Below are 14,016 nucleotides of genomic sequence, written 5' to 3'. Positions count from 1 at the left end.
ATATAATGTATTTAGTAAAAGAAAATGAGGTAAATTGACTTTCAGTGTAAGGTTTTATATTTATCTGGCTAGCAGTTAGGTTTTGTTTGGTGTTTGCTAAAGCTGTATCAGAGGCTAAAATTTCCTTCCCTGTTTTTTGGTTTCCCTGGAGACTTCTTCTTAAATAAGGTCTGAGATGCATAGTTATTTTGTAGTACCCTGTTATTATTTATGATGGTAAGTTATAGGGGGAAGGGAAGTGTTCTGTAGTCCTATGATTTGACCTCAGTTTTTTTAGAGTCTCTATCCTCAAGACATATTTACCTGTTTTCCTGTTTTTGTTCCCTCTTAAGTGAGACAGGAATGCTAAAAGGCACTGGAGTTTAGTGTTTCTTTACCCTAAGTCAAATATTAGAGTGTTCTGGAATTGGATATTTCCTTTTTCCTAGGTTGATGAGGCTCTTATTGAACCCAGTTGGTTGGGTTCTGGTAGAATAGTTTCTGTTGAGGACAGACCTTGTTAAAGAACAGAACGCTTTAGGGATATTTCATCATGACTGTTTTTCCCCTCACTTCCCTGGAAGAACAACTTGATTTTCAGTGTGATAGATAACCTGGTGGGGTTCCTGGTGATAAAATTCACAGAAGTGGTGGGGGGCTTCCCTAAGACTGGAACCCCTGGAATTTTAACTGAAATTTGTTCATGCTGAGTCTTCAGTAATTTGTCAATCATAATTTAGGCTTTCCTATGCTGGTAATGGTGGTTGTGGCGTTTTCTGCTTCTGAGCTTTGCTGAATTGACGATTCTCTGTATCTGCCCGTCTCTCTTGGCAGTTTTGGGGGCAGTGGTTTGCTCTGTGACCCCAATTCTCTGATAATCTAAGAACTGTTGAATTTTAGTTTGTTTTGTTATTTTAGTTTGTTTTGCTGTTTGCTATGAGGATGGGTGTGGGAACTTCCAAACTCCTTACTGTTGGATCAGACACCATAAGCCCCCTGTGGTAATGACTTTTATTTATTCTATATTTTACTTGTCTTACTAAAGAATATAACATATCCCAAGATGATAAAGCTTTCTTTTTCTAGCTGCATAATATGGCATGGTATGCATAAACTGGGCTGATTGAATCATTCTTCTTGATGGGCACTGAGTTTTCCCCATCTTTTCCCATTATTAACAGTACTGCTAGAAATGTGTTTATACATGTATCCTTGCATGCTGGCTGTGTCATATCCTTAGGTTACTTCCAAAAGTGTGACATCCAGGTCAAATGATATTTTCTTTTGTTAGCCTACTTTGTCAAAAAATTGTAGCAGTGTAGGAATTTCCTTTCATTTGGACATCACTGGATATTGTCAGCCTGATAGGTAAAAATGGTTTCCCATTGTTTTTTTGATTAGTACTTTCCCAATTAGAGTGAGGTCTGAAGCATCATTGTCTACCATTTCAGCTTCCTGAGTGCATCTTTATTTGTGATATTGCCATTTCTATCATTTGGGTTATTTGCTTATTCCTTATAAATTTGTATTCTAGGCCCAGTTGTTAATATATTTAAAACTTATTATTTGTGTTCCTTATAGAAAAGTCAGAAAATGGCAGCATAAGAAGAAAGTAAAAATCACCCATCTGCTCACAGAGATAAACTGCTCTTAGAATTTTGATATTGGACATTTTTCTAAGCATATGTATGTATATAAATTCCTACCAAAATGAAATTTTACTTGGCATGCTATATAAAAATATTATTACATGCGATTTTATGTTTAACTACAAAATAAAAAATATCAAGCAAGAGAAAAAAGCTTTTGAAATGTAGATCATGACCTGCTAAATTGATTTCATGACACAGAGTTTGAAAACATTGCCTAAAACTATGTAAATATGCAACCTTGATAAAAGAAAAATAAAAATATGGGAACAATAAATATATCCCTTAATTCAAGATAACTGGAATGTCTTCTATGTTTTTCATTTATTTAGTTTTTTCAGACATTTAGAAAATTCAGTATTACTGAAATGCTCAAACATAATTAAAAGTAGACAAAGTAGTATGATGAATCCCACTGTCCCCATCCCTTACATTTAGCAGTTATCACATTTTGCTAATCTTGTTTTACCAAACAATCCATATTTAAATTTACCTAGTTGGCTCAAAAAATATTATTCATAATTGGCTTTCTTTGAATCTGGATGCAAGCAAGAGATCTGCGCACTGTGTGGTTAATATTGTCTTAAGTCTCTTGTGATTTATAGTATCTACTCTTGGCTTTTAAAATTTTTGCTCTACTTATTGCTCCCCTGGTGACTCAGATGGTAAAGAATCTGCACACAATGCGGGAGATTGGAGTTTGATCCCTGGGTTGGGAAGATCCCCTGGAGGAGGAAATGACAACCTACACCAGTATTCTTGCCTGGAGAATTCCATGGACAGAGGAACCTGTGGGCTATAGTCCATGGGGTCACAAAGAGTGGGACATGACTGAGCACCGAATGTTGATTGAAAGATAGACCATGCTTTGGGTTTGACAGATGCTTTCTTTGGTGGTGGTAAAGGACAGAAATGGTATGGACCTAACAGAAGCAGAAATATTAGGAAGAGGTGGCAAGACTACACAGAAGAATTATACGAAAAAGACCTACATGACCCAGATATCAACAATGGTGTGCTCACTCAATTAGAGCTAGACATTCTGGAATGCAAAGTCAAGTGGGCCTTAGGAAGCATCACTATGAACAAAGCTGGTGGAGGTGATGGAATTCCAGCTGAGTCATTGAAGATTCTAGAAGAAGATGCTGTGAAAGTGCTGCACTCAATATGCCAGCAAATTTGGAAAACTCAGCAATGGCCACAGGACTGGAAAAGGTCATTTTCATTCCAGTCCCAAAGAAGGGCAGTGTCAAAGAATGTTCAAACTACCACACAATTGTACACATCTCACATGCCAACAAAGTAATGCTCAAAGTTCTCCAAGCCAGGCTTCAACAATAAATGAACTGAAAACTTTCAGATGTTCAAGCTGGATTTAGAAAAGGCAGAAAACCAGAGATCAAATTACCAACATCCATTGTATCATAGAAAAAGCAAGAGAGTTCCAGAATAAAAATCTACTTTATTGACTACACCAAAGTATTTGACTATGTGGATCACAACAAACTATGGAAAATTCTTAAACAGAAGGGAATACCAGACCACCTTAACTACCTCCTGAGAAATCTGTATGTAGGTCAAGAAGCACCAGTTAGAACCAGACATGCAACAAAAGACTGGTTGCAAATTGGGAAAGGAATAGTCACTGCTGTATATTGTCACATGTTTATTTAACTTATATGTAGAGTTAATCATGTGAAATGCCTGGCTGGATGAAGCAAAAAGGTAGAAGCAAGATTGCCAGGAGAAACATCAATAACCTCAGATATGCAGATGACACCACCCTTATGGCAGAAAGCAAAGAGGAACTAAAGAGCCTCTTGATGACAGTAAAAGAGAAGAGTGAAAAAGCTGGCTTAAAACTCCATAGTCAGAAAACTAAGATTATGGCATCCGGTTGCATCACTTCATGGCAAATAGATGGAGAAACAATGGAAACAGTGAGAGACTTTATTTTCTTGGGCTGCAAAATCACTGCAGATGGGGACTGTAGCCATGAAATTAAAAGACGCTTGCTCCTTGGAAGAAAAGTTATGACCAACCTAGACAGCATATTAAAAAGCAGAGACATTACTTTGCCAACAAAAGTCTGTCTAGTCAAGGCTATGGTTTTTCCAGTAATCATGTATGGATGTGTGTTGGACCATAAAGAAAGCTGAGCGCAGAAGAATTGATGCTTTTGAACTGTGGTGTTGGAGAAGACTGTTGAGAGTCCTTTGGACTGCAAGGAGATCCAACCAGTTAATCATAAGGAAATCAATTCTGAATATTCATTGGAAGGACTGATGCTGAAGCTCCAATACTTTGGTCACCTGATGCGAAGAACTGACTCATTGGAGAAGACCCTGAGGCTGGGAAAGATTGAAGGCAGAAGGAGAAGGGGACGACAGAGGTTGAGATGGTTGGATGGCATCACCGACTCAATGGACATGAGTTTGAGCAGGCTCCAGGAGTTGGTGAGAGACAGGGAAGCCTGGCGTGCTGCGGTCCATGGGGTCACAAAGGGTCAGACATGAGTGAGCGACTGAGCTTGTTCTTCTAATAGTATTTCCTATAAATGGAAGTTGGCTATAGGTGATTATTGAGATGTAAGTTCACATTTTTGGCAAGTGTACTTCAAAAGTGATGCTGGAAACTTATTTTTTTGCAGTTTCTGTGGGCAGGAATTTGGGAACCCTAGCTAGGCAGTTTTAACTTGAATTCTTTCATAAAATTGCAGTGAAATGTTGACTGGGGCATCATCAGTAGAAGGTGTAACCAGGGTTGGAGAATCTGTTCCAGGTTGGCTCTCTCACATGGCTGGCAAATTGTAATTCACTGTTTAGGGAAGGTCTCAGTTGTTAGTGTGGACCTTTCAAAAGTGTTAGTTGATTATTTGACAGCCTGGAGGCTGGCTTCTTGGGTCAAATGATCCAAGAAAGTTTTTAATAATTTTTTTTATATTGAATGGGTATGTCTTTTCAGAGAACAAAAGTTCATGTCATCTACATGTGGGGATAATTTTAGCGCTTATGTTTCACTTCTTATTCTTAATTCAGTATGGGCTTCCCTGGTGGCTGAGACAGTACAGAATCTGCCTGCATTGCAGGAGACCTGGGTTCAATCCCTGGGTTGGGAAGATCCCTGGAGGAGGACATGGCAATCTACTCTAGTGTTCTTGCCTGCAGCATCCCCATGGACAGAGGAGCCTGGCGGGCTACAGTCTAGGGGCTCACAAAGAGTCAGACAAGTAGAAATAGAATGCAAGACATTATGTTTTACTTAACACAATCTGTTAGTTTTATTTTATTTTATTTTTTATTTTTTTTAGTTTTATTTTTTAAAACTGTTAGTTTTAATATTTTTATTTAACCCAGTATGTCAATAAATTATTTCATTTGGAAACAGTTTAACAAATTATCAAGATAATAATTTTTTTACTTGTTGTGACTTTTTGAAATCAATGTATGTATTATACTTCAGGAACATTTAGACCATCCACATTTCAAGTGAGCGGTAGCCACATGTAGCTAGTAATCACTGTATTGGGCTGTTCAACTCTGGATACTCTTTGTATAATTAACTGTGTTATGTAATACCATCAAAGATAGTGAGATAGAGGTATCAACTGCATAATCTTTGATAACCTACTTTAACTCATTATCATCAGTATATTTCCATATCAGCAACATACTTCTGCAGTATTTTTCAGAGTGCACTGTATGGTATAGATGTACCATAATACCTGTTTGTGGTTTTTTTTTTTTTTTTTGGCTTAATGTTTTTAGGTGTTGTTATATTGCTTTTAGTGAACATGCTTACAGAAAAATCTTTTATGTCTTTATTTCCTTGTGCTAAATATCTATAAAAGCCCTTGCTATGTTAAAGGGCACAGGATTTTCAAAGCTGTGGGTGCCTTTGCCAAATTATGTTTTGTAAGTATGCGGGTTTACTACTGGCAGCATATAACAGTGTATGTTTACGTCATACCTATGTTAATACTGTGTAATTTTCCTTTGGAAATATTTTCCTCTTAGTTAAAAGTGGTATTTGATTTGTATATTTTGATTAATGGTGAGATTAAATACATAGGCATCTGCATATTGACAGTTCATTAATTTTTCATTTTTTATTGTTGTCCTGGTCTTTTCTTGGTTCAGTTCAGTTGCTCAGTCGTGTCCCCGTGGACTCTTTGCGACCCCATGGACTGAAGCATGCCAGGCCTCCCTGTCCATCACCAACTCCCGGAGTTTACTCAAAGTCATGTCCATCGAGTTGGTGATGCCATCTAACCATCTCATCCTCTGTTGTCCCTTCTTCTCCCGCCTTCAGTCTTTTCCAGCATCAGAGTCTTTTCAAATGAGTCAGCTCTTCGATTCAGGTGGCCAAAGTATTGTAGTTTCAGCTTCAGCATCAGTTCTTCCAATGAACACCCAGGACTGATCTCCTTTAGGATGGACTGGTTGGATCTCCTTGCAGTCCAAGGGACTCTCTCAAGAGTCTTCTCCAACACCACAGTTCAAAAGCATCAATTCTTCTGTGCTCAGCTTTCTTTCTTTTTTTTTTTTTTTTCCATTTTCAGCTTTCTTTATAGTTCGACTCTCACATCCATACATGACTACTGGAAAAACCATAGGTTTGACTAGACGGACCTTTGTTGGCAAAGTAATGTCTCTGCTTTCTAATATGCTGTCTCGGTTGCTCACAACTTTTATTCCAAGGAGTGAGCGTCTTTTAATTTCATGGCTGCAGTCAACATCTGCAGTGATTTTGGAGCCCCCCAAAATAAAGCCTGTCACTGTTTCCACCGTTCCCCATCTATTTGTCATGAAGTGATGGGACCAGATGCCATGATCTTAGTTTTCTGAATGTTGTGTTTTAAGTCAACTTTTTCACTCTCCTCTTTTACTTTGATCAAGAGGCTGTTTAGTTTTTCTTTGCTTTCTGCCGTAAGGGTGGGGTCATCTGCATATCTGAGGTTATTGATGTTTCTCCTAGCTTGTGCTAGGGGATTCCAGCTTGTGATTTCAGCTTGTGCTTCATCCAGCCCAGCGTTTCCCATGATGTACTTTGCATTTAAGTTAAATAAGCAGGGTGACAATATACAGGCTTCACGTACCCCTTTCCCTATTTGGATCTGGCCCATTCATTGTTCCTTGTCCAGTTCTAACTGTTGCTTCCTGACCTGCATACAGGTTTCTCAAGAGGCAGGTCGCGTGGTCTGGTATTCCCATTTCCTTCAGAATTTTCCAGTTTATTGTGATCCATAGAGTCAAAGGCTTTGGCATAATCAATAAAGTAGAAATGGGTGTGTTTCTGGAACTCTTTTTTTTCCGATGATCCAGCAGATGTTGGCAATTTGATCTCTGGTTTCTCTGCCTTTTCTAAAACCAGCTTGAACATCTGTAAGTTCATGGTTCACGTGCTGTTAAAGCCTGGCTTGGAGAATTTTGGGCATTACTTTACTAGCATGTGAGATAAGTGCAATTGTGCAGTAGTTTGAGCATTCTTTGGCATTGCCCTTCTTTGGGATTGGAATGAAAACTGACCTTTTCCAGTCCTGTGGCCACTGCTGAGTTTTCCAAATTTTCTGGCATAATGAGTGCAGCACTTTCACAGCATCATCTTTTAGGATTTGAAATAGCTTCACTGGAATTCCATCTCCTCCACTAGCTTTGTTCGTGTTGATGCTTCCGAAGGCCCACTTGACTTCACATTCCAGGATGTCTGGCTCTAGGTGGGTGATCACACCATCATGATTATCTGGGTCGTGAAGATCTTTTTTATATAGTTCTTCTGTGTATTCTTGCCACCTCTTCTTAATATCTTCTGCTTCTGGTAGGTCCATACAATTTCTGTCCTTTATTGTGCCCTTCTTTGCAAGAAATGTTCCCTTGGAATCTCTAATTTTCTTGAAGAGATCTCTAGTGTTTCCCATTCTGTTGTTTTCCTCTCTTTGCATTGATCGATGAGGATGGCTTTCTTATCTCTCCTTGCTATTCTTTGGAACTCTGCACTGAAATGGGAATATCTTTCCTTTTCTCCTTTACTTTTTGCTTCTCTTCTTTTCACAGCTATTTGTAAGGCCTCAGACAGCCAGTTTGCTTTTTTGCATTTCTTTTATTTGGGGATGGTCTTGATTCCTGTCTCCTGTACAATGTCACGAACCTCTGTCCATAGTTCATCAGGCACTCTGTCTATCAGATCTGGTCCCTTAAATCTATTTCTCACTTCCACTGTACAGTCATAAGGGATTTGATTTGGATCATACCTGAATGGTCTAGTGGTTTTCCCCACTTTCTTCAGTTTTATTCTGAATTTGGCAATAAGGAGTTCATGATCTGAGCCATAGTCAGCTCCTGGTCTTGTTTTTGCTGACTATATAGAGCTTCTGCATCTTTGGCTGCAAAAAATATGATCAGTCTGATTTTGGTGTTGACCATCTGTTGATGTCCATGTGGCATTTTTAGTATTTCTTCTTCTATTGTGGAGTCATTTAAATTGTACTTTCTAATTGTTCCGATTTTAAGTTCTAATTGTTGCTGGCATGTAAGAAGTCTTTTTGTGTGTGAAAGTGAAAGTCGTTCAGTCCTGTCTGACTCTTTGCAACTCCATAGACACTATAGTCCATGGAATTCTCCAGGCCAGAATACTGGAGTGGGTAGCCTTTCCCTTCTCCAGGGGATTTTCTCAACCCATGGAACGAACCCAGGTCTCCCGCATTGCAGCCAGATTCTTTAGCAGCTGAGCCACAAGGGAAGCCCCTGGACTAACCTTTTTTGTATACAATTTTTCTAATGTGTCTTTTTCTTTTTTAAAAATTCTTTTGGATCTGCAGAGGTTGTCATCTCTTCTACCAGTAATCTTGTTTTTGTCACTTTCAATGTTTGTTTCTAATTTTACTTACTAAGTTCTGGAACAGTTAGTAATAATGAACATTCTTGTCTTGTGTGCAACACCTGGCATTTTACTGTTAAATATGAGAGTAATTGTTTGTTTCAGGGAAATACCATTGTAAAGAAAATATCCTATTGCAAGGTTACTATGAAATCTTTGCTTTAGTTGTTTTTTTATTTTTGTTTTTTGGCCTTGCCATGTGACTTACAGGACCCCCAGAGCACGGCTTAAACCTCGGCCCTGCTGTGAAATTGCCCAGTTCTGACCACTGGGCTGACAGGGAGTTCCCTTTGCTCTGTTTTTCTTCAGGAACTGATTATGATTATATTTTGATGTCTATTTGGTGTATTGATGGCTTTTTTACTTTGAAATATTGATGTATGGAATTTTATTAGCTTTTTCAGTCTTGAATTGGTAAATTAAACTGCTTGAGTGAGATGTGTTAGATAATAGCTTTGGATTCAGTTTGTGCAAGTTTCGTTTAAGAATTTTGAATTTATCATTTGTATCATGTGTATGTGCTATGTGCTGTTGTATGTTTTAGTAGTAGGATTAATAAGTTGGTTTTACAAAATTGAGCTGTAATTTGTATGCTTTCACATACTCTGGAGCTGTATAAAATAATTAAATTTTACATTTATTAAAGACTTACTAGAAGCCCATATAAAGCCCAACTGGACCCAGACTATTTTTTTATTAAAAGTAACTCTTGTAACATCTTTAAATTTTCTTTGATGAACTATACTGATTGTTTTTGGCTTTTGCCAAGAAACAGTTTGTTCAGTAAGTAAAACAGCTAAGAATTGATTTTATATTAATCATACCCAGAAACTATGCAGTGTGGAAATTAGCTGTGTTGATTTTATATCATAGCAATTTTCTTTAGGGGAAGAAAGTTGGTTAGATATCTCCTTGGGATGATATTGATACTAGATTCAGAGAGAAGAGAGTAAACATTATTAAATGACAAAATACCAGTTCTTTTAAAGGATTAGTTTTCTCCCCAGCTCTTTATTTTTTAAAAATTTTGAACCTGTGGTAAAGTTATAAGAATAAAATCTTTAATGTATTAATTATTGTTGTCCTTAGGTGCATTTTATCTGGTGTTTGAATATATGGACCATGATCTGATGGGACTGTTGGAATCAGGCTTGGTTCATTTTAATGAAAATCACATAAAGTCGTTTATGAGACAGCTCATGGAAGGTCTGGATTATTGTCATAAGAAGAACTTTTTGCATCGAGATATCAAATGTTCAAATATTCTTCTAAACAATAGGTATGATAAAAGGTTGACATATGTTTAAAATGAATCATATATTGTCTACCTTGAGATTTAAAAATTAGTTTTTTATTGCTTAAAATATTTTTAACATAATCAGTATTGCAGTTTGGACTACATCTGAAGTTGTGTTAAATATACTTCAGTTAATTAAATTCCAGTAATAGTTTGTAATGTATGTAAGGTAAACTTTGTTGACTTGCTGACATTCCATCTCCTCAATCTAAGCAATTTAATAGAATTAAGTGGATCAGACCTCTAAAGAACTTTAGAGTTTGTTTAACCTTACAGGGATTTAGGAGTCATAAAGGCTTGAGTTTGAATCCACGGAGTAGTTTGAAGCTATATGCAAGTATCCATAAACTATATACTAGTTTTAGTGAACTTGGGGAAACTATTTAACCCCTCCTTTTGTTGTTGCTGAATAACAACTGTCATACCTCAGTGGAGGAGAGAAAGGGACAGGAAGACTACTGAGCATTATAAGCACCTCCCGGCTCCCAACACTTAGTTGACCTTCTTGTGTGATAGTCTTCCAAATAATATGAATGTTTCTTCTAATAATAATATGATTTTAGTTTTAGATTAAAAATGGATTTTAGAATCTTTCTTAATTTGGATTTTTTTTAAAAAGTCATCACACTTTTTAGGTGAACTATTTTTCAGGTGTTATATACATGTAACATATGTACCTACATATATATTCAAAGTTTATGTTAAATATTTTACTGGTAGCATAACCTGAACTCTGATAATTCTGTTGTAATTGCTACTGTTTGTTAAAGTGAGGCATGCCTGATCCTGATTTTAGTTAATAGGAAGTATTCTGTAGAGCACCTAGTCACTCTTAAGAACTGGAAAATTAAACATAAATTTAAAATGATGTGGTCTGGTTTTGTGCATTTTTGGCTGGAATTGAACAGGTAATCTGTATTATTACTGAAGTAATACAAGTTATTTCACTTTGTTAATTTTCATTGAAGTATACTTTTCTAAATAGGAACTGGATAATACTGAGAAACTTGTTATATTAGTACTTTTATATATAATAATATATGTAATAATAGTACTGGTGTAATAGTAGCTGAAATTATCCAAAGAAAAGTACTGATTTTTTTGCCTTATATTGTTGTGAGCTTATCTATTTGTCTTTTCCTATAGAGCCTTGGGTCTGCAATGTAATCAGAGTTACTAGTTAGTTCTAGAAATAGAAGAGAATGTGTGCCATCAATTCAGAGTAAACTAATACTTTTTGTTCATTTTATCTTACTTCCATCAGAGGACAGATAAAACTTGCAGATTTTGGACTTGCTCGATTATATAGCTCAGAAGAAAGGTAAGAATATTTTCAAATGAATATTGTACACATTAGTGACCAGATTTAGAAGCTATATTAAGAATACCTTATTGATAGTTTATTTTTTTAACAAAAGGGAAATTTTCTTTTCATGGTTAAATACATGAAATAATGAAGTTTTATATCATGTTGGATTTACTTTTATTTATAAGAATTTGTACATTAAATCAATGTAAAAATAAAATATATTTTTAATATCCAGAGGTAAATATAATTTTCTTTTAAAGTTTCTTAAGTGAGCTTAGGAATTTTTAAAAAAGAATTCATACTTAAATTTCTAATGCACATCTAGATGTTAAGATGTTTGTGATTTTGTGTTTAATGAAAAATCTTAGTAAATGCTCTTTATGTTACATGTTTAAGCTTATTTTTTTGTTTTAATTATTATTTTGAACTTCCTTAAACATTTTTAACAATAGTTATATCTGTAGTTGTGTCTGTTTTTTTAAAATTCCTTAGAACCTTTTACTTAAACAACCTACTTCTTTGTGTGGAGTCTCTCCGGCTAAGGTTGGGATTTGTATCCCATTTAGCTCCAAGAGATGGTGGTACTGAAATATGACTTGTCTTACTGGGATTATTCTCAGAAGAATAATACAGAATTTCAAAATAAAATATCTTTCTGAAATAGTGCAGCTTATGGTGATAAACAATGAATTTAACTGGGTTTAATATCTTCAGTTTAGCCCCTTCTTTTCTTCTCAGTGTTGTTTCTTTATATTATTATTATTATATGTTGATATGTTATTATTATATATAATCATTATATATAATATATAAATTATATGCAACAATTATATAATTATATATTATAACTATTATTTATATTGATACATGTTATATATGTAAATTCTTTATGACAGTTCTGTAATTTACTTGGTGTAATCATAATTGGATAGAGTAAAGTGTCAGTTAATTTGGAATTCTTAACAATAGGTGTTTATGTTCACTGACTGCCAGTTTCTGGTTACTTGAAAAAATTTTTTTTAAAAATACTTTTTTATATTTTAATCTTGTAGTGCCCGTAACATAATTCTGAAAATTATTTTTAGAATTTAGAGGTTTTTAAATGGTTTGTTTGGGATATGTTAGAGTTCTTTTTAACCTCAGACCATGGTATGGACAGGTTGTAATGGACAGTGTTCCAGTCCCCTATATGTACTTTAGCCCTAGCTTTTCTGCCTTTATTTGTTTTACCTAATTAATATTTAAAGGAAAGGTTGTATGCTTTTGCTTGTTTGCTTAAGTTGTTTTAGAGCTTAACAGCTTCATTTCCATTTGAGAAAACAGACCCAGAAAGGATTAAGTGACTTGAAATATTCAAAAGTATTTGTTAATATCATCTAGAGTATGAAGCTTGAAGTTTCCAACTTCCAGTTGTTTATTCTTTCCATCATATATAATAATGCCTCTTGATAGAATTTGAAGGAAAAAAATATATAGGTTCATAAGTGTATTTAATCCAAAACTTCACTTGCATAGCTGGTTCACTGAGATTTCATTGTAGTTTGGTTATCCTTTCTTAATACAAGTATATGTCTCTCATACTTTGACTGTAAATCCTGTTCCTCTTGTTTTCATGTTAGGTTTCAGTGGAGATGGAGAACAGCTAAATTACCATTTTCCATCTGATGATTCTTTTTATGCAGATATTTGTCCTTATTGGAATAAGTATGTTCCAGAAAACCTATAGAGCCAAATTTTATGTCTGAATCCACTCTCCCATTGAATTTTTTTTTTTAATGGAATGTTGGGTTTCAGTGGAGTGTCAGGAGTTTGTCGTGTTAACTGAGGCTTGGTCCTCATTGTCTTGCTGAATTAAAAATTTAAAATCCCATAACTTTGCATCTTCAGGTAATGTATACTGAAAATTTCTGCTTATTCAAATTTGCAAGTTAAAAAGTTGGTGTATCATTTTGTTTTACAAGCAGATATCCTATACTTCAGGGTTATGTAGTTTTAAAAAAATACTTTTTTCAGATTCAAATAATTCTGATTTCTTTAAAATCAGTAAAGAAGTAGGCTTAACTTAATGGAATGACTTAAAACATATTATTCTAGTAAATTTTAGTAATACTGAAATTCACTGCCTTTAGCAGATTCACTGTATTTTCCCAAATTCTCTAGGTATTTTTTGAAATATAAAGCAAATGATTTTCATCCATATTTCTTTGTTATTAGAACCAGAAAGAAACCATAATGCCCCGATCTAAATGTTAAGATAATTTTGAAAAACTTTCTGAGTGTAATTAGCTATTACAGATAGAATGAAATATTCAAGAAATTATCCTAGGGTTTTTTGTTTTAAAATAGAGCAAATTTCAGCTTATCACTGTAATTTGATTTGGTATGCCTTTTTTTGAGTGAGAAAAACCAGACAGAGCTACAGCTAGTGTGTAGGAATTGAACATGAAGTAGAGGGTGACCAATGTGAATCTCTTCTGTCCTGTGTGCTGCAGTAGAAAAAAGGTGAACCACTGGGCTAAAACTTGGGAGAAAATAATTCCTTTAAAGTTGAAGAATCATTTTCTCATTTTGAACATCAGTATTAATGCTTTGCCTTATTTGGCCTTGGGGGAAAAAAAGAACTTGAGAATGCGAGGTTTTGCCCCATTTTTTCGTATCCATTCAGTTTTTTAGTAGCTTATTTAGGTCTAACTTTTCCCAAAACTTTCAGCCACAATGATAAACCCTCAAACCCTCTTTCTGAGTGTTTATTTTACTAGGTCTTGGCCCCAGTGCTTTTCCAAGTAATGGGGTATCTTTTTCTCTTTATGTGATTGACTCATATGAAGAAAAAGATACAGTTTGTATATAAGTTGAAATTAATTTCACTTTTAGAGAAGAATCTATAGCTTAGAACATTTACTTCT

General features: G+C 35.2%; 1 protein-coding gene across 2 annotated transcripts in view; it reads left to right on the top strand.

Moving 5' to 3' along the window:
• The window catches only part of CDK13 (cyclin dependent kinase 13), a 123,323-nt gene that overhangs the window by 75,319 nt on the left and 33,988 nt on the right, over positions 1 to 14,016 (top strand). For both annotated transcript variants that reach the window (XM_043871988.1, XM_043871987.1), the window contains exons 6-7: positions 9,594 to 9,783; positions 11,066 to 11,122. In XM_043871988.1, coding sequence (XP_043727923.1) covers positions 9,594 to 9,783; positions 11,066 to 11,122 — 247 coding nt within the window. The remainder of the gene's footprint in view (positions 1 to 9,593; positions 9,784 to 11,065; positions 11,123 to 14,016) is intronic.

Source organism: Cervus elaphus, chromosome 18, assembly GCF_910594005.1.
Source record: "Cervus elaphus chromosome 18, mCerEla1.1, whole genome shotgun sequence".
Taxonomy (NCBI): domain Eukaryota; kingdom Metazoa; phylum Chordata; class Mammalia; order Artiodactyla; family Cervidae; genus Cervus; species Cervus elaphus.
This window is presented reverse-complemented; position numbering and strand designations above follow the sequence as displayed.